The 21,436-nt window shown below is 39.9% G+C and overlaps 1 protein-coding gene across 2 annotated transcripts in view; it reads left to right on the top strand.

The window, feature by feature from the left end:
• Positions 1-474: 474 nt before the first annotated feature.
• LOC119652345 (doublesex- and mab-3-related transcription factor A2) overlaps positions 475-21,436 on the top strand; it is a 42,194-nt gene continuing 21,232 nt past the window's right edge. For both annotated transcript variants that reach the window (XM_038056370.1, XM_038056371.1), the window contains exons 1-2: positions 475-900; positions 13,309-13,410. In XM_038056370.1, the coding sequence (XP_037912298.1) occupies positions 754-900; positions 13,309-13,410 (249 nt within the window). In that variant the 5' untranslated portion in view covers positions 475-753. The remainder of the gene's footprint in view (positions 901-13,308; positions 13,411-21,436) is intronic.

Below are 21,436 nucleotides of genomic sequence, written 5' to 3' on the forward strand. Positions count from 1 at the left end.
ACCACTCTACCAACAACCGACTCGCCAAAAAACCAGCAGAAGGAGATGTTTCCCACCCATCAGCCGCGTATAACCGTCATCATTTCCGAGCAACTATAGCATCACTTTCAACAGTCGTCAGGTCCTCCCCCTTTCGGGGTGTTCATGTATTTACAAGAGATCTCTGCTTCAATGTATTTACCATGTCGTTTGCTGCAATCCGGTTCGCCTTCTTCGGGCATAACTCTGCCTCTTGGTTGGCTACCATGCCAAAGAGGCCGAAGGTTTGCCTAGGCCGCAGTCACCTGAATACAATACAATAACTCTAAAACTTTTGTATATTGTACATATTGCAGATACGACATATTGCAAGAGTTGATGATGACGAGGAGGATATTTTGTTGCCAAAAGACAAGAATTTTATGGTTTCAGTATCAATCGGAGGTTTGACGAGCCATGACGTAAAAAAGTGGATTGGTTGGTTGAGATTTTTAGTCCTTGACAGAATTCTGGAGTTGTTGCATTCAGGATTTTGATTACAAGTGTTTGGAAAAGTGTCCTTTAGGCTGTGTTTCAAATATACACTGTATACGTTGGTGCTCTCTATTAGGATTGATATTGATATTTCCGGTCAGTTCTGAAGTGTGTTCGTGTTTTATTGCGTCACCGTTGCAGAACAATGTTCATTGAAGTGTTGGCGTTTTAATTATCAGAACAAAGTGGTGTAAATTCAAGAACAAAATAGTGAAGTGAGAAAATAGTAGGAAAATTGACATGAGCTTGCCAAGTGGAGTGGATATGTCGAACCTTATGTCCCAGCATCCCGTCCTCGGGGCTCTCCCGCCTGCATTCTTCCTTCGTGCTGCTTCTGAACGTTATCAACGAACACCAAAATGTGCCAGATGTAGAAATCATGGAGTTGTAAGTACAGTTTTTCTAATTAATTTTTTGATTTGGCCTTCAAGTTAATTTCATTGCTCTCTAAACATTTTTGCTTGACCTTCCTTGATAAGAAATACACTCTTTGTGGAGACAAACTAGTCTGTATGTTCATAGGATCAAAATATTTAACTACCGCAATGTAGCCTTGACTGTTTGTGATATATAGTCAAAGTATGTGTTCGGAAACTGCAATTAGCGTAAGGTATCTCTTTGAAGATTGCATTCAATCCAGCTTAACATAAACAATTGTTAACTGCTTCCGACGGCTCTAGAAAAATCTGACGCCTCAACATCCAAACATGAGAATTGCTAATGGTTATAATTTCTTAGAGATTAGATTTTCACCTGCTACTTGCAGTCCAGCCTAATAATCTAATCTAATTAATAGACAAGGGGTACCTTCGTCCAAACTACAATTTTTGGTTTTAAACGTATATATATATTTCGGGAGCAACTGACCCCATTCATCAGTACAGTATTTCTTACTTATTCCTTTAGGAAGGTATACGGAAAAAGATGGAAATACTATTAAGTGGTACTCAGAAATGATCAAAAAATTGTGTGAATTTTTAGAAATAAAACTTTGCCGGCAGCCTGTTTTTGACTTCCTAGCTATCCCTTCCATCGATTGTTACATCTTTATAGACTGTATCAAAAACTAAAGAAGGGAACAGCTGGCTTACGAATCGATGTCAATATGCATATGTCAAAAATACGAGTATAGCGGTTCTGCGCTTAATTAACAAACAATCTCTTTTCTTTATACACATTTGAAGGAGTTTATTAACTGTTCGATAATTTTGCAGTTGGGTGTCATAAAGTTTAAGACGACAAGGAAAAAAGTGAGAATCAGCGGGAGGGGAATATTATACCAGAAAAAATATTAATTTTGAGATGAGGAACTTTAGAGAGGTTTATCATGCAATAAAGAGGATATAACCTGTACAATACGGACAAACCCTAGGAATTTTTTGAAATTCATATAGTTAGCAACAAAACTTTAATATGCCAGAATTTCACTAATGAGCCAATATAAGAACAATAATCTACTTACAAATTTTCCGTTTTTATTTGAATTGTCCTCAAAACCATATTCTCAGTAAAGTTGTTTGGTATTTGAGAAAAGGCTTAGATTTCATCAGATTTACGAAGTCTTACTTAGAGTCATTTAACATTAATAAAAACGGTGCTTGAAATTTTTAAGACAAATATCTTTCATTGAGTAATAAGCGTTTTTTTCATTCGATTCAAAACCATATGCAACATATAAATATATCTAAATATATAAATATAAAAATAACAGAATAGTTCCTTGTCAATTGACAAAACGTTAATTTGTTAGTTACAATATTTTTTAACTTTTATTAACTCCTGCTTAGAGCTGTTTGTCACGACTTTTACAAAGTGGGACTACCCACTCTTCACAAATGCTTATTCCTTTCAAAGGTGTCTGCGGAAGTTATATACCCAACTTTTCTACAAATTTTAACTTCACACATGATTTGTTCACTTTACTGCTATATTTTTTAAAGTAATTCTTTTTCATATTAGTATGAAGGACACTAAGAACGATTCTGGAACAGTGAAAATAATAAGTTCCTTGACTGCGAGCTTTACTAGAGGTTTTATTAAGCAACAATATTATTTTAACATCGGCCATAATTATGTTTAATACTTGCTTATCGTATATGGCTTTGTAAGTCCAATTCTCCAAACGATTTTTTCAATTTTTCTAAACAATTTCAAAATTTTCCAAACCAACTTAAGAGTTTTTCAAATCGATTCCAGACTTTATTCTTTTAAATTGAAAAATTTCCCATTTCAAATTCAGAGTGCTACCACGCGCCCTCTTGAAATTTTATTATTTCTTGTGTTATTACCTCTAGTTTCTCTACTGTTGGATGGATTTTATTTCAGAGCTTGTTGCTGAACCTCATTAATATTCACTGATGACTCCCCTGAGTCCTTCTTCCTTTCCAAGAATAAAAAAAATGTAGTTAAAGTGACGAAAAGTATGCATATGGTTGCTATTAGTCCAAAATGTGAGATAGAGAGCGTCAACTATTCCTATGCGCCATCGCTGTCAATTCCCGGCGAACCGATATTAATTTTGACATTGGTCGTATAGGGGAGGAGTATAGGAGTCCAAAAACGGTCAGTTACTTTAAGGACTTATTCCGAGAGCATTTTGAGGCTTAGATACCTGTTTAATAAAGTTAATAATAGTATATTGCCATATTAAATGAAAGTATATTTTTTAAAAATTAACTGGAAAGCTCCTGGAATCATCATGCAACGCGGTAGTAAGGGTGTGCTATATAGCATGATTACCAAGTTTCGTAGAAATCGAACTTGTACTAACAGAGTCACCTCTGTGTGGATTTATTGCACTCTAAGAGTTTGAGTGTCAGTTTCATACGAAAGTGTATGGTCTAACAAACCAAATGTATAAACATTATGAACTAAGTACAAATGTGCATTAAAATATACTTATATATTCATATTTGAAGGGTTTAGCTTCCGGTCTCCAGACTTGTTGATTAATTAAAACTAGTTTATTATCGCTAGATAATTTATAAATTTTCGTTTAGTGCAATTTTAACTTTTCGGGAACCATCTTACCTGGAAAAAAGATAATTTTCTTTTAATGCGCTCTGCGTTCAGATACATTCCCTGCACTGGTTACCGAAATCGATGAGGAGCACAGGAAGCTGAAATTTTAATTCCTGATACTGTTCCACAACGATCCGAAGGCTGCTAATGTGATCGCTACAGCAGAATTCAGAACGGAAACCAGATGCTTTCTGTCGATCTGCTTTCGAAGTGTCTTTTAGTGTGTTCCTAGTGTCTTTGCGATGGCAACAACCACACTAAACCCCCTCCAGCGCGTTGTGTTCATCGCTCCCCGCACAGCTTTCCACAGTCATCCAGGCCTTGTGGTGCCCTTTGGGACTTGGCCAACACCTTCATCCACCCCTGAGATAAACAGATTTTTAATAGCGCTCCAGTGCTCATTAATGTTCTCGATTGGGCTGTTTGAAGTCTGTGCGGTTTATATAGCAAAACAGTTTTCCCATTGCTGGATTGGTTGGTGTTGGATTGGTATCCGCAGCTTTGGGCTAGATTTCAGGTGTATGTGTATATGGGCATGCAGATTCTTGGCTTGAAGTAACCGATTTGTAATATTATCGCTTGGTAATGATTGAATGCCGACGGCTGATTCATTCAAGTGGCCAAGACGACTGTCGAGTGCCGATGTCGATTATCCGTTGCGGATCTGATCCGTCGGCTGGATTTGGTGTGAAAAGATGATTTCGATTTTATGCCCAAAAGCAATATAACTTCTAAGGAGTGCTCGTTCACAGAAATCATGATTCTCTGTTCTTTCCATGTGAAAATATTGTATGTACTGTTAATATATATGGGATCTATTGTTTTTATGGTTTTATATAAAACAATATCTTATTAAAAATGTCTGCCAGTCGGTCCCACGCACTTTTGCCGGAAAGTTGAAGTTGTGAACGCCTAAACCAGCAGCGAATTGCATCCTTCTTCCTTATGGTTTTTTTTTAGATTCAAATACTTGAGAGGAAATCGATGAAATTTTGTATAAAACCAAAAAAACAAATAACTCCAATTTTGTAAAGGTATAAAAAAAACTTCCGCGCATAACGGTATTTGTAATTAAATACATTTTATTCGCTTATCTATATGGTATATAATGAACATTGTAAATGATTTTTAAATTTCTAAATTGCTGTTAATGAATTTCTTATTTAGATAGTTGCCACTTTTGCAAGTGTTGTGAAGCTTCCCTTTTAATTTTAGAGCTCATTTAGTCACCATATTTGAATAAGACACATCAAGCACTGACCTTTATTTACCAGTGAGTGGCAAAACACTTCAAATCCTTTGCGCAATTTAATTTGGTGATAACAGCATGAAATTTATTGTATGTGTCCTCTGAATGGTGCTCATTTGAAAATTCTGCCTTGCGCCAGGGACTTGTTATAAAGTCATAAGAAAGTTTGGGAAGATTTCTCTATTTTGGAGACAAAACAAGCAATCATTGCAAATATTGGTCGTGAATTTCACCTGGCACTAAGGAGAGAGGACAGCTTTTCATTCATTTCATTAAGGCCATTTTTTTGCTTCTGGTAGTTATATCCTTCACAGAGTTCAAAAAAGAAACTGAAAGTCATCTCTCCATATCAGGTTTCTGGATGATGTTGTATTTTCTATGCCACAATAGTTGCTTTGCATAGTCTCGTATTCTACCAAATATATTGATAGTTGAAGCTGGGCGATGGCAATTTGGTTAAAAATACGAAATCCATCAAGTCGCGAAGAACAAGATCAAGAATGTTATGTTGACACTATATAAACTAAGACGCTCCTAGCTTCTTTGGTCTGAATTGTGTTTGGAGTTTTGCAACTACTCCGTTCTCCTTTTCCGTGTTAGTTACAGCTGTGTCAATTATATTAGTACTGCTCCATGCATTGTTTTCATCCAACAAGGCTTGTAAAGTAATCAAAATGTCGTTAGCTGACCCGTTGTCACAAATCAAAACTTCAAACTGCAAAGTCCTTTAAAAATTTGTGAGACAAACCACCTGATGTTCTTTATTTTGGATTCTCTTTCCATTAAAATGCAAACTGAGTTCCTCTTCGGCGAAAAGTTCTTTAAATCAGTTCTTTACCTCATCTGCATCCTTCATAATTCGATGCCAGCTTTGAAGAACTTTCGATGCTTTTCTTTTTGACACACCCAGTATTGTTACCAATTGAGGTGCCGGTTTTTTGTAATTATACTTTCGGTGCCGAGTATACTCTTCTGCATCAGTGTAATCAGTACTGCTATTATCTTCTCCAGTACTATCGTTTGTAAAGTATTATTCTTGGCTTGTTAAGTATCCTGATTTCCTTGCTCATTTTGAAGGATGAACTTCGTATAACCTACACGACCTCCCGATTCAACTTGTTTCCAGTAAAGCTCCTTGTCTTCTTTACATATCTAATGTTCTTTCACTTTTGTAATACTAAAAAAATGTTTGAGATTTCTTTCAAACTGTTCAATACTTTGCTTCCTGTGAGTTCCAACCCATTTTATTAGTTTGCGAGCCTTTGAAGAAGTTTATTGAATTGAGACGGTAGGGAATTTTAGTTTCTCCCATATAAACCTAAAAATTGACCAACAATGTCTCTATTTAAAGGCATTTTGCACATAACTTCATCCATATATTTTTTCATCTCTGGAACTAAGAGGACAATTGATTTCAAATATCAAATAAGTAATGACAGATTTATAAAAAACATTAATACAATTTAATATCAACAACGTCATTTCCTAGGCACAAATAACAACAAAACAACAAATAAATTTGCTAAATTGTGTTACTACTCACAAGCTACAAACATATGAAATCCAAAACCGAACAACACCAGAAATAAAATAAATCGAAAAAAATTTATCAACGGCAAGTACAGGAAATTCAAAATTTGAAGAAAGTGTAAAAAAATTATAATCCTACATGCAAAAGGAGTTGTAAAATTTTTGATCAACAAATATTGTTGTGTGGGCTGTGAAATGAAAAGTCTGGATCAGTACTTTCCGAAGCTAAGGTTTTGTTTGCAAAAAAGGGGGAGGGGAGGGGTGGAAAGTGATGATTTCTTTAACGGACCCATTCTCAGAAACTACACAACCGAAAAATCTAAATAAATCATGAAGCTCCCTCTATATGGTGCCCAGGCCTCAAAATATTCTCCATATCGATTCTGTTTAAAGTTTAAAAAGTGTGCATAGATCTAGATAGGATGTACGTTGTTGTTGGAAGAGAAGGTTCGGGCGAGAGGGATAGTCCACACGAGGGAAGCTTTTCTTAAAGAAGAGGGAACGGGTGAATTTACGTTGCACATTTTCAAGGGCAAGACAATCACCGTTATGGGAGGGAGAACATATCACAGAGCAATTCCTTACGAGGGAATTGAAGAGAGCTAAGGAGGGTTGGATAGAGTCAAAATCAGAGGAGGAGCGAAGTATAAAGCCTGACAATTTTGCAGCTCGATTGATGACATCGAAGCAATGGGTGTCAAAACGGAGCTTATGGTCGAAAGTGACTCCGGGGTCTTGAGTGGAATTTAAGCAGGATAAGGAATGCCCGTTAAGAGAGTAGGAGAAAGAAGTGGGTGAGGATTTTAGGTAGTAACAAATAGAGTGACACTTTCTGACGTTTAGCGCTAAACCATCCAGCACCAACGAACCAGAGTGTCCAGGTTAGATTGAAGGGAAACACAGTCCATTGGCGACAATATAGCGGAAAACAGCTTAAGTTCGTCTGCATAGAGCAAACAGGGACAAGTAAGGAGGGAAGGAAGATTGTTAATAAAAAATAAAAATAAAAAGGGACCCAGAATAGATCCCTGTGGGAGGCCAGAGGAGGGGGAGAAGGAGCGAGAAGTATAGCCATCAAAAGAGACGTGGCAGGATCGGTTGGAAAGGTAAGAGGTAAGTAAGCCATAAAACAAGTGGTATGGGAACGTTTAGAGACGAGAGTTTGGATAGAAGTATCTTGTGATTTACAGTGTCGAAGACTTTAGCGAAGTCAGTGTAAATGGTATGCACTTCTTGCCATGAATTTAGACATTTGGCGACGAAGTTGGTAAAGTTAAGCAGGTTGGAGGCAGTGGACCTACGTTTAACGAAGCCGTGTTGTTCTTTCACTATGTGTTGGCCAAAGTGGGCGGACAACCAGTCACTGACATATCTTTCCAGGATTTTGGAACAAGAGGAGGAGGAGAGGAGGGAAATGGGACTGTAATTCTCGGGAAGCGTACGATAGCCACTTTTCTGTATGGGGATGATGAGAGGCTTTGTCCGCAAGGCGGGAAAATGATTCTCTTCGAGGCTTTTGTTGAAAATAAGAGAGAGGGGAAGGGAGATGGACTTACCAGTTTTGAGCAAAAGAGGTTTTCAAGACCATTGTAGCCAGGTCGGACATTGGCATCAAATTTGCCAATGAGGTACTCGACAAGGATAGGGGTAAGAAGGGGAATGGTAGCCGATGCGGGGCATCAAATTTGCCAATGAGGTACTCGACAAGGATAGGGGTAAGAAGGGGATTGGTAGCCGATGCGGGGCAGGCTACACCCACTATCGGGAGGGATTCGGTGAAAGGAGGGGGAACATTGACTGACGAAAAGTAGCGGCAGAGTAAATCACAAGATAGTTGGGGGGAGTTAGCAGAGAAGCCAGAGAATTTAATGGACGGAGGGGATAACTGGACAGGGCGGCGGGAGTTGCGAATGTGGGAGCAGAAAGGTTTCAGGTTTCTGCGCTTGAGTGAGTCTTCCATCATCATCATCAACGGCGCAACAACCGGTATCCGGTCTAGGCCTGCCTTAATAAGGAACTCCAGACATCCCGGTTTTGCGCCGAGGTCCACCAATTCGATATCCCTAAAAGCTGTCTGGCGTCCTGACCCACGCCATCGCTCCATCTTAGGCAGGGTCTGCCTCGTCTTCTTTTTCTACCATAGATATTGCCCTTATACACTTTCCGGGTGGGATCATCCTCATCCATACGGATTAAGTGACCCGCCCACCGTAACCTATTGAGCCGAATTTTATCCACAACCGGACGGTCATGGTATCGCTCATAGATTTCGTCATTGTGTAGGCTATGGAATCGTCCATCCTCATGTAGGGGGCCAAAGGACCAAGGATTCTTCTCTCGAACGCGGCCAAGAGTTCGCAATTTTTCTTGCTAAGAACCCAAGTTTCCAAGGAATACATGAGGACTGGCAGTAAGAGCTTTGACCCTATGGTGAGACGTTTCGAGCGGAACAGTCTTTGTAAGTTGAAATAGGCCCTGTTGGCTGACAACAACCGTGCGCGGATTTCATCATCGTAGTTGTTATCGGTTGTGATTTTCGACCCTAGATTGGAGAAATTGTCAACGGTCTCAAAGTTGTATTTTCCTATCCTTATTCTTCTTTGTGTTTGACCAGTGCGGTTTGATGTTGTTGGTTGATTCGTCTTCGGTGCTGACGTTGCCACCATATATTTTGTCTTGCCTTCATTGATGTGCAGTCCAAGATCTCGCGCCGCCTGCTCGATCTGGATGAAGGCAGTTTGTACATCTCGGGTGGTTCTTCCCATGATGTCGATATCGTCAGCATAGGCCAGTAGTTGGGTGGACTTGAAGAGGATCGCACCTCTTGCATTTACCTCGGCATCACGGATCACTTTCTCTAGGGCCAGGTTAAAGAGGACGCATGATAGCGCATCCCCTTGTCGTAGACCGTTGTTGATGTCGAATGGTCTTGAGAGTGATCCTGCTGCTTTTATCTGGCCTCGCACATTGGTCAGGGTCAGCCTAGTCAGTCTTATTAATTTCGTCGGGATACCGAATTCTCCCATGGCCGTGTACAGTTTTACCCTGGCTATGCTATCATAGGCGGCTTTAAAGTCGATAAACAGGTGCTGTAACTGTTGTCCATATTCCAACAGTTTTTCCATCGCTTGCCGCAGAGAGAAAATCTGATCTGTTGCTGATTTGCCTGGAGTGAAGCCTCTTTGGTATGGGCCAACGATGTTCTGGGTGTATGGGGTTATCAGGCCTAGCAGGATAGTGGAGAATATCTTTTAGATGGTACTCAGCAACGTGATACCTCTATAATTGTTGCACTGTGTGATATCTCCCTTTTTATGTATGAGACAGATAATGCCTCGTTGCCAATCGTCAGGCATTGATTCGCTGTCCCATACCTTGAGCACAAGTTGATGAACCACTTGGTGTAACTGGTCGCCTCCATATTTAACCAATTCGGCTGTAATTCCATCGGCTCCTGGCGACTTATGATTTTTTAGCCGATGAATTGCACGGACTGTTTCTCCTAAACTTGGTAGTGGCAGTATTTGTCCGTCGTTTTCAGTTGGCGGAACCTCCAAATCGCCGATGTTGTGGTTGTTCAGTAGCTCATCAAAGTACTCAACCCATCGCTCTAATATGCCCATTCTGTCGGAAATCAGATTTCCCTCTTTGTCTCGGCAGGATGAGCATCGAGGTGTATAAGGTTTCATCCTGCTGATTTGTTGGTAAAACTTCCGTGCCTGGTGCGGTTGCTCCCTGTACTTTTCTAGTTCACAGACTTGTTGGTTCTCCCAGGCTTCCTTTTTCTGTCTGTGAAGTCGCTTCTTCGCTCGACGGAGTTCGTGATAAGTCTCTGTGCGTGCCCGGGTTCTTTGAGAATGCAACATTACTCGGTATGCGGCATCCTTCCGTTCCGTTGCTAGCTTACATTCATCGTCAAACCAGTCGTTCCGACTCCTTTTGCGGCTGGGGCCAAGTATGTTTGTGGCCGTATCCATGATAACGTTCTTCAGGTGATTGTGAAGATCATTTGTTGATGCTTCCTCTCCAGGTCCTCTGTTGACTGCGGTTATTGCGGCATCCATTTCTCTCTTATAGGTGTCGCGGAGAGTTGTGTTGTGGATGGCTTCAGTGTTTACTCTCACCTGATTGTCAGAGGGGATTTTAGGTGGTATTGTTATTCGAGCTCGGAGCACCATGCCAACGAGATAGTGATCCGAGTCTATATTGGCCTCCCTATATGTTCTGACATTCATCAAGGCTGAGAGGTGGCGGCGTTCGATCAACACGTGGTCAATTTGGTTGAAAGTGGTCCCGTCTGGAGAGGCCCACGTATGCTTGTGGACCGCTTTCCGCACAAACCAGGTACTTCCAACAACCATTTCGTGTGACCCTGCTAATTTAATAATCCGCAGTCCGTTATCATTTGTTTTTTCGTGTAAGCTATGGGAGCCAACGTATCGCTTGAATACGGGCTCCTTCCCTACTTGGCTGTTAAAATCCCCAAGTATGATTTTAATATCATATCTGGGACAGGCTTTGGGGGTTCGTTCTAATGCCTAGTAGAAGGTATCCTTCTCCGACTCTGCAGTCTCCTCTGTAGGGGCGTGAACGTTTATGAGGCTTATATTTCTAAACTTGCCTCGCAAGCGCAGAGTGCATAGCCGTTCGCTTATGTTTTCAAAGCCGATAACAGCAGGTTTCATTTTTTGGCTGACTAATAAACCTACTCCGAGCACATGGTTTACTGGATGACCGCTATAATATATGGTGTAGCGGCTCTTCTCCAGGAAACCGGTCCCTGTCCATCGCATCTCTTGCAACGCTGTTACATCAGCCCTATATGGGGACAGGGTATCGGCTAGTCGCTCGTCAGCTTCATCTCTGTACAGGGAGCGCACGTTCCATGAGAAAATGCGCAAATCGTTATTCCGTGTTCTTTGCCGGGTCCGTCGTTTTAAAATCCGTCCTGTCCGAGGCTCCTGTTGTGGCTTCGTAACAAGTTGTTTTCCGTGTAGGGTTGTCAGCCCTACCCAACTCCCAACCTGGAGGCACGGGGGAGGAGGAGTCTTCCATACTGCTCAAATATTCGTTTCTGGACTTACGTATTAAGGATTTGACCGATGAAAGTAGAGATTTGAAAAAAACTAAGTCAGTATCGTTTCTAGAAGACAGGAACTTCTTAGTAGTTAGTTAGTAATTGACTTCAAAACCGTCTTTAGGTTCAACCTAGATGGGCAATAAGAGAAATCATGGTACTCCCAAGTTTAGTGGAAGACGCATTATTAAGTTATATTAGGTCAAAGTTGTCACTTAAGCGCAAGTGGATATTCTTGCATAATAGATGCATATATTATGTGCTAGGTATTAATGGGACAGATTTTCACTCAAATGTTTTTATAGGAGAAATATACAAAACCCTTCATACCTGAAGCGTCCACCACGATGCCAAAAACTGAAGTTCAAAGTGTGTCTCTGTTGATGTTCATCAAGGAAGCGGCCTCTCATCACCCCTCTTTGTTCTTGTTATGGACACCGTTACACGGCACATCCAACATTCAATGCCCTATACGCTGATTTATGCAGATGATGTTTTCCTAGCATTAAATAACAAAAACCATCTCGAACAGCTTATCCAAAAATGGAATGATTGCCTCATGCAATATGGTCTCAGATTGAATCTAAACAAAACTGAATTTTCGACGACCGGTCCCCATGAAGCAGGCGCAATCACTGTTAGCGGCGGTGATCTGCCCAGAATTCTGCGTTTTAAATAGCTTGAGTCAACGCTTTGCTTTGCTTCAACCTGGATGAAATGGTGTGACAGAACTGGTGTTCTTTGTGATCGACATATCAATCGTCCGTCGTGTCGCCCTCTCTGGTTCTGAGTGTTGGTCGACTATAAAAGAGAATGAACGGCGTCTTGCGGTAATGGAGATGACGATGTTGCGTTGGACTAGTGGCGTGACATGTTTTGATCATATCTGAAATGGGGATATCCGCGATCGATATGGAGTTGGACCGATCGTGGAAAAACGTAATTCGTGCTAACGAGAATTCACTTGCTAAGATTAGTGTGGACATCGAAGTCGATGATAAATGGCCACGAGGTCAACCGACACAACAGTGGCTTGATGCGCTGGATGGGAATTTAAAAGCTTCGAGATTGCATCCAGATCAGGCATATGATAAAATAAAATGGCGAAACCAATCACGACGGATCGACCCAGCTTGTGAATGGGACAAAGGCTGGAGAAAGGTAATGCACCTGTTGAGAAATTGGCGGCTACATATGTACTATTTCATTAAATTTAGTTTTAAATTGATCATACACCAAATGGGAACGTTAGTTAGTAAATAGTTATTGAACAGTTTCGGGCCTACAGGTCGACGGCAAATTAAAATAAACAATTATATCAAAGAACTTCCATGATTTTCGGCAAAGTGAGCAATTATGTATTTTATTCAGCTAATGTAAACAACGTACATACCCATGTCCATACTAGGAGAATTCAATTCCTGAATTTTAAGAATATGAAACTTACTGCAACATTTCTCTTTAAGTTTAAGGACATACTAGACTCTCAAAAGAGCAAAGCCCACATATATCGCGTCAGTTCCTACATTACTCTTGTAATTAAACGCTGCCTATTAAAAAGCCTAAATCCATTTCATCCCTCATGAAATAGCAGCGCACCATCAACAAGCAATTCAACCCTTTCAAACAAATGCACAAATTTGTTAACTAGTGCATAAATGCACACTTATTGCCGTTATTCATTATTCACTCATTGTACGTACTCGTAATTATTGCAAACATAAACGCAACATCACACAGGCTGCATTTATTTGCAGACATTTGAAGTTCTCACATCGCAGGTTTATACACTACAAGTTTCCAATTACCCACTCATTAACTTTCTTTCTTACAATGTCACATACGAGGACCTCGTAAACGTACGGCATTCAAACGAAACCATTTTTTCAAACATTTTCTTTTCAATTACCATTTTCAGGTAAGTGCACTCAAAGGACACAAAAGGTATTGCCGTTGGCGAGATTGCGTTTGTGCAAAATGCACATTGATCGCGGAGCGACAACGAGTTATGGCAGCACAGGTAAGAAACGTTCTAATGCAGTTTACGGATTTTCATTTAAAATTAATAATTGTAAGCAATGTTCGTGGACTTAGTGAGTAGTGAAAGGACTGTGTAAGCGAGCAGAGATTAGAGTACGCATTGCTCAGTACCAGTTTAGTTTTCACCATTAATGAAAATATAGAGAGGACATAAAGCATTATGCATACAGGCGTCAGGACAAAGTGAATTGAAAATGTTTATAGTCAGGTAAGGGTTTAACATTTCACATGCAGATGATGTCAGTTTCGTGGGGTAGCCGGGTTGCTTAAACGACAGCTCTAATCATGAAGATACTCTTATTGGTGAATTGGTGGATAAATGGGTAATGGAGTAACGTCCAATCTGTTCTTCCTGGGCCCATGTGTTCTTATGTTATTATATTTCAATTCTAACGTATTCCGTTAAAGTTCACTTCCAACATCGAACCAGCTATCAACGGATCGAATAAACCAACTCAATTTGAGACTGATCATTTGACACACAAGTCATAATTCTGAAAAAAATTATTCAGTTATGAAAACTTTGAATTTAGATATATGGTTGCCATAAATCCCCATGTAGAACACAGTCCATTAACCACACCTGCACGCTATTGCTGGAAACGAGCTTCCGGCGCCGAGCACTTGGTAAGGATTACGCTCGTCTTCTACTGCTCCGCGTAGCTTTAGGTTGATCTATTTGTCCTCCATTTTGGGAAAGCAATGCAATGCAATGCGTATGCTGGCGAGGTTTTTCATTGTCAGTCACGCCTGAACAGTCCATATTCCACCCGGCCGGCAGTTGGACTGAAAACACCATCCACGTACCGGGAAGTCGGACGAAACCATGTGTTCAACTCTCTCCGTGAAAAGCTGGCAGGTTACTTTGTAGCTTCTACTTTTTGCCTTTTTTCGTCGGGTTCTTCTTTCATGGAATGTATTTCTGTTATAGGTACCAGTCGTTACCATCCATTTTTTCGGATGCCTATTCCTTTTTACGAATAGCCTGGAGAGTTCTTCTTTTATGTTCTGCATGTGCAGTACATCCTTCTTCCCTTATTTATTTTGTCTTTTCTTAAAGCCCCAATTCACAGACAGTTCGACCTGTTAGTTACGCCGGAAGAGCCCGTAGTGCACCCGGACGCCGTTTGAGCTAAAAGCACTATTCACGTATCGCCAAACCAAGCGGTATCATTAGTTCAACTCTGGACGTGGAATTCGTTAAGACCCAAATTTAAGATACTTCGGTGAAAATTTATAAAAAATGTTTACCAGCGGTAAAAACGCTCACAATCTAAGCAAACGTGAAACTTTTACTCACTGTCTAATCTAACATGTCTGACCGATTAGCCGACTCATTTTGCCTTCGATCATCGGCCGCTTGAAAGGCCCACACTGACAGGCCAGCTGAATGCAACTCACGTTCCGGCCTTCGGTCAACTGGGTGTGTATTCAGGCGTAACTGGCATACCGAACTGAGCGTGGATGGCGTCCTTTTGGGGGCACTGTGACCATCCGATGTGCATATATGAACACAATGTAATCATGGCATTGTATACTGTCATTTCCTGCTTATGGCAGCAGGCCGAGTTAAAGGGAATGGTTCGTTGCAGATAACCTAATTACAGTACACACAAGGACTGACTTTCGAAATACGGTAGCTGTTAATTGTAAAGTAAATGTAAATTATAGCCAAAGAGGATGATCTCTTTTTTCACTTCGAAAACCGGCTCTAATTCTAGTATCATGGAAAAGTATACGCCCTTAGATTGGAGAAAGGAACCCGCAATACAACGAGAATCCAAAGTGGAGTATTGCATTATTAAATTATGTTATAGACAAATCTCAGGGGAGTTCAGTACGGCACAATTAACAGCAATACCCAACAGAGGAGTTAACTATGCTATCAGGAAAAAGGATCCTGAAGGAATAAGTCGCTAGTGTAGAGCATGAAGAGGATGCATCCGAAAGGACATCCTGCATATAATAAAATCACACGAGTTCATTCCAAAATTCTAAATAAGCACAGCAGGATAATTGACGAATTTAACAAAAAGCTTGTTTAGCATTTCCCACCGATAAGGCAAACGATATCATCCTAATGATCAAGTAGTGATATGATGAAAGCAAATTCTTTGAAATAAGGAAGGATCAAAATGCACAAAGAAGGCAATGAATTCAGCGAAATCATAACCATCCTTCCCCAGCCCCATCTTCTAAACAAAATAAAACGGCTTCACATAAAGAAAGGTAAAATATCCGCTAAAAACAGGCAAGAAGTCATCATCGGACGAGCAAGAAAGGATGAATGTAGCCGACTTTGAAAGCCTTTTTGAGATCATTCCAGTACTAAGAGCATCGGAAACCTAAATTTTCCTAATTAAAGTGTTGTACCTTTGAATCACAAGGCACTTGCAATTGAAATATTTCCAATCTTCAGCAGTTTATATTTGTTAAGACCTCATTCAGCATACATATATATAATCATACAGACTGGGAATATCATACATCATCAAGTTTTGTGGAAGACCAGCTTTCCATCTTTGGACGGTTTCTACACCATGAAGGTTATCTACCGAGCAAGTAGTCCTGTAGCATTCCCACTTACCTCGGCATCTTCAGGCAATGAAATGCTCTGATTCTGTGAGTTTTGCCAGGAATTAAAAAGAAGTATGAAAAGGGACGAATTGGAAGCATTGCGAACTCTTGGCTGCGTTCGAGAGAAGAATCCTCGGAAGAATTTTTGGCCCCCTACATGAGGATGGACGATTCCGTGGCCTACACAATGATGAAATCTATTAGCGATACCATGACCGTCCGGTTGTGGATAAAATCCGGCTCAATAGGTTACGGTGGGCAGGTCACTTAATCCGTATAGATGAGAATGATCCAGCCCGGAAAGTGTATAAGGGCAATATCTATGGTAGAAAAAGAAGACGAGGCAGACCCTGTCTAAGATGGGACAATGGCGTAGGCCAGGACGCCAGACAGCTTTTAGGGATATCGAATTGGTGGACCTCGGCGGAAAACCGGGATGTCTGGAGTTCCTTATTAAGGCAGGCCTAGACCAGATACCGGTTGTTGCGCCGTTGATGATGATGATGATGATGATGAAAAGGGACCCGTAAATTAGAAAATCAGTTAAATGTTTGTAAGGGTTTTGTGTAAAACAAAACTTTCCTAAAATCGGTTTACTGTCTGACTGTCCACTTGTCTCTCTGTCTGTCACACGCTTTTTTTTTTCTTAGAAGAGGTTATAATGATTGGCACCCAATTTGGTGGAAAGGTGGGAACTGTGAACATCTACGCATATAATAAGTGACATCGTCATAGGGGGAATTTAAGGGGAGGGGGGTCACCATACCTGCGAATATAATCATGTGGGGCACCAAATGAAAGGTTTCGATTAGTACGAAGCTGCCACCATTCGGTTCGTAGGCTCCGAAAGACCCTCTGTACTGATATTTGTTCAAATAAAGTTAATAATAGTATATTACTATAATTTTTAATATGTTAAGTTCATCCTAGAATCATCAGTAATATGAAGCATGATCTTACGAAATTTACTACAACAAAGTTACAATAGGTCAAATTTGTCGCTTGAGCGCAAATCCTAAGACTTTGAATGTCAGTAGCACGCGAAAGTGAATATTCTGACATAATATATGCATATACACTACGTGCTAGATACTATTGGGACAAATGTCCATTCAAATGTTTTTGTATAAGAAATACACAAAACCGGCTTTCGGACTTGTTTTTTATTCCGTGGATTACAAAATGTAAATTTGTACCACCTTCTAACGTCTGCTAAGTATACGCTCTTTAAATAGTATTTTCTACAGTGTAGTTAGCAGGAGTAGTATCGCAACACAGCGTATATTATGCAATAAAGGTGTAAGCGCAGTCGAGCGTAAATTTTGCACATTGAGAACATAGCAGAGTAATATCATAATAATACGCACGAAAATGCAATGGCGGAAAAATATTCAAAGTGATGGTTTCGCTTGTCTAAGAGTTAAATTTTGGTATATGCAAAAATACTTTATTCATGGTAGCTAAAAAGTATTTTCCTTAAAAAGAAATTGTTTGTCAAGCAGGAGAGAATTGGCATATATGAAATTAATAAATTCCAGAAAAATGTAGCGAACTATTGGGTTCCTAGAAAAAATCGTTGAATATGTTAGAAAGTCCACTGAAACTCTTATTGTAGGAAGCATTAAGCAGGATATTAGAAAGCAAAAAACAAAACTAAGTGAACCAATTTCACCAAAAGAAAGACTGATAATGATGATTACATAAATATAACTGGAATACTTATCAAATTTAATATAGAGTGGATTGTTTCATAAATGAAAATGAACTTTTGAAAAATAAAAGGTTTTTATCTTTGCCCTCGTTTTTGCCTCTCGTAAATACAACTTATACATCAACATTTCTAATGAGCTTAATTTATTATATTCTGAAACAGATCGGAAACCCGAAGCTGGACGCTTAAGTTATGAAAGGTTTTGTGTGTTCATTTTATGAAGGCATTTGAGTGTGCATTTGTCCCATTAGTATGTAGCACGTAATATATGCATATATTATGCGAAAATATCCACTTTCAAGTGATATTGACACGAAAGTTGGTAGGATCATGCTTTATGTTATAGCCTACAGTACCGCACATTATCGGTATGTAGAGTATTTCGCAGGCTAGGCACCATAAAGTGGCAACATCTTGATTTTTTCAGATTTTTCGGTTGCGAAGTTTCTGAGAATGGGTCCGTTAAAGAAATAATCACTTTCAACGCCCGCACCGGAAAGTGCTTCGGAAAGTACGAAACGTTTCATTTATACCTCATATGGTGTAAAAAAAAATACACCCCCTTTTGCATGCTTGGGGACGCTCCCCTCTTAAATTTGGCATAGAATTATGTAGCTCACTGTATGCTTGAGCATTTGTAGTTCCCACCTTTCCATCAAATTTGGTGTCAATCGTTACAACAGTCTCCAAGAAAAATCCATGTGACGGACAGACAGGCAGACAACAAACCGATTTTAGTAAGGTTTTGCTTCGCATATGGCATATTAATTTTGCTCATTTTTTAAAACAACCTAACAGTGGGTTGCTTTCGCAAAATTTAAGAACCCAATTTTTTTGATAATTTTCAAACGGTACAAGCGAAAATTGGCCGAGCGAATCCTTTGTTGTATTGATCGTTGTTGTAATACAATGCAATAGGGTGCAGTTATTGCCGTCGCTAAGTCGACGTTGATTTTAAAGTCTAAGGCCGTGTTTAGCGGATTCAAGATTAGCGTGGCCGAGACTAGCTGATTGATTGGACAGCTGATACGCTGAACATGGGAAAATCGTTTTTGTTGTTTGACTCGTGAAGACGTTAAAAACAGTTGGCGCGGTGAAGTTAATGAGAATTGGTCGATTTCGTGTCGTTTTTCTAGTTGGTGAATTAAATTTTGGATTTCAATTTTCGTACATTTTGGTTTTCAATTTTCTCGGGAACATGCCAGTGAATACGTTTTGAATTCCAATTTTTTTGAAGGTCGATATTAGTTTAGATATCTTGATGGCATTGAGGATGGATTCCTGGGATTCATCTGCTGGAGGTAGTTAGAGGTAAAAGGTATGTCGAAAAACAAGTGAACCGCTTCCAGTAGCAGCTACAGCATTTCGGAACTGGACGACAGGAATCGAAATTATTTTAGTTCCTCGAATTGATTAGTTTCTCCTTGAGTTATTTAGTTGGTTGACTTATAGTGCATTTTAGGAAGATAATTTAAGGAACTCCTGATTTTGGCCAATATCACAAATAATTTTTATTATTTGAGTATTTGTTATGCATGCATGAATGCAGAATTGTCTATTAGGAGAATATCGTCCCCATTAAAAATAGGGAAACGCTCAACTTGTAACCGGTGGGCAAGGAGTAACTAAACAATGTAAGAGAGTCTTGAAGGGATACTGTAACTAAATCTGTCAAGCTTCTAAAAAATTCTTGGGAATTTAACCATGAGAACTCTAGAAAGGGAAGGGCGCTGAAGTTTGGCATGAATTTTTTTTTTTTTTGATGTCATTATTATGTTTTTTATTTATTATTCTTTTACTTACGAATTTTATGCAAGAATGTTATCGTCCTTTAGTTTCCTTTTTGTTTTCTTCGATAACTTTATGTATTTGCATATTTTATCCTTTTATTATTTTATCATTCTTCCAAAATTTAGTGTTTTCTTCTTCTTAGAATACCAAGAAATACACATTATAATGAGCTCTAACTAAATATTGCTGGTTTTAGGTCTTCCTTTTCTCTTACTCCTCTCTAGCCCCACACAACTTTCACTTTAATAAGGGCATGCTCCAATATAATAGCGTAAGGATACTAATGCAGGGAGGCAACCTCGAAGGCCACGTCTCATCATACATTTGATCGATCGGGGGATTTGATGGTCGTGGGTCCTCCCTTTCGATCATGGCACTCCACATGCACGGTCGAGCCATTTTTTTATCCATCTTCATTCCAGTTTTGCGCGGACTCCCGCATCGGAAAGGACACCAGAATTTTTGTAAAATGACACGTGACGGATCGACCCAATGTGGTACAAATATCAACTTAATTGCAATTCATAATGGCCTTACAAAAGTTTCCAACATCGTTTGGACAATAAGTGATTCGCAACTCAATACCTTAGGTCTCCAAACCGGTATCTGCTCAAATAAAATTAATAATGGTACATATTAATTTTATTGAAATTTATCCGAAAACCGTAAATAAGATCAAGGGCAAAAACATGTTTGACTAATTAATTAAATTTCACTTAATCTAAGTTTCCCAAAACCTTTTTGCTAGTGATACATCATTAGAGATGAATAGTATATTCATCACTGACGCAACAGAAATTAATCCTGATATGGAACGGAGTTCCTTACGTAAAAATGTGTATCCAGGCAGTTAGAAAAACTACTTCTTCGTTTTCTCTAGCCTTTGTCCCCACGCCTAACGCCATTAGCCTGACGCAACATTTACGTTCCGGATGGGACGGCCAATATTCAGACTATAGAGGGTGGCAGAGCGAACAATACTGCAGTAAATTTTAGGTTTGGGACAATCGTTGATACATCGATCACAAAGAACACCAGTTGTGGAATGCGGCCAAGAGTTTTTTTCTTGCTAAGAACCTAAGTTTCCGAGGAATACAAGGGGACTGGCAAAATCATTGTCTTGAACAGTAAGAGCTTTGACCCTATGGTGAGACGTTTCGAGCGGAACAGTCTTTGTAAGCTGAAATAGGCTCTGTTGGCTGACAACAACCGTCCGCGGATTTCATCGGCATAGCTGTTATCTGTTGTGATTTTCGACCCTAGAAAGGAAAAATTGTCAACGGTCTCAAAGTTGTAGTCTCCTACATTTTTTTCTTCCCGTTTGACCAGTGCGGTTTGATGTTGTTCGTTGGTTAGGTTTTCGCGCGGACATTTCCACCATATATTATATATTGCCTTCATTGATGTGCAACCCAAGATCTCGCGCCGCCTGTTCGATTTGAGTGAAGGCAGTTTGTACGTTTCGGTCATTCTTCCCATGATGTCGATATCGTCAGCATAGGCCAGTAGTTGGGTGGATCATTTTCTCAAGGGCAGGTTAAAGAGGGCGCATGATAAGGCATCCCCTTGTCGTAGACCGTTGTTGATGTCGAATGATCTCAAGAGTGATCCTGCTAATTTTATCTGGCCTCGCACATTGGTCAGGGTCAGCTTAGTCAGCCTTATCAATTTCGTTAAGATACCGAATTTTCTCATGGTCGTGTACAGTTTTACCCTGGCTATGCTATCATAGTAATTTAAACATAATTTAAATATATTGAAAGGCGATGAAAAGATGGCGCAACTGATGTCCATATTCCAACATTTTTTCTATCGCTTGCCGCAGAGAGAAAATCTGTTGCTGATTTGCCTGGACTGAAGCTTCTTTGGTATGATGATGTTCTGGGCGTATGGGGCCATCCGACCTAGCATATAGATGGTACTCAGA

The sequence above is a fragment of the Hermetia illucens genome, chromosome 3 (assembly GCF_905115235.1).
Source record: "Hermetia illucens chromosome 3, iHerIll2.2.curated.20191125, whole genome shotgun sequence".
Taxonomy (NCBI): domain Eukaryota; kingdom Metazoa; phylum Arthropoda; class Insecta; order Diptera; family Stratiomyidae; genus Hermetia; species Hermetia illucens.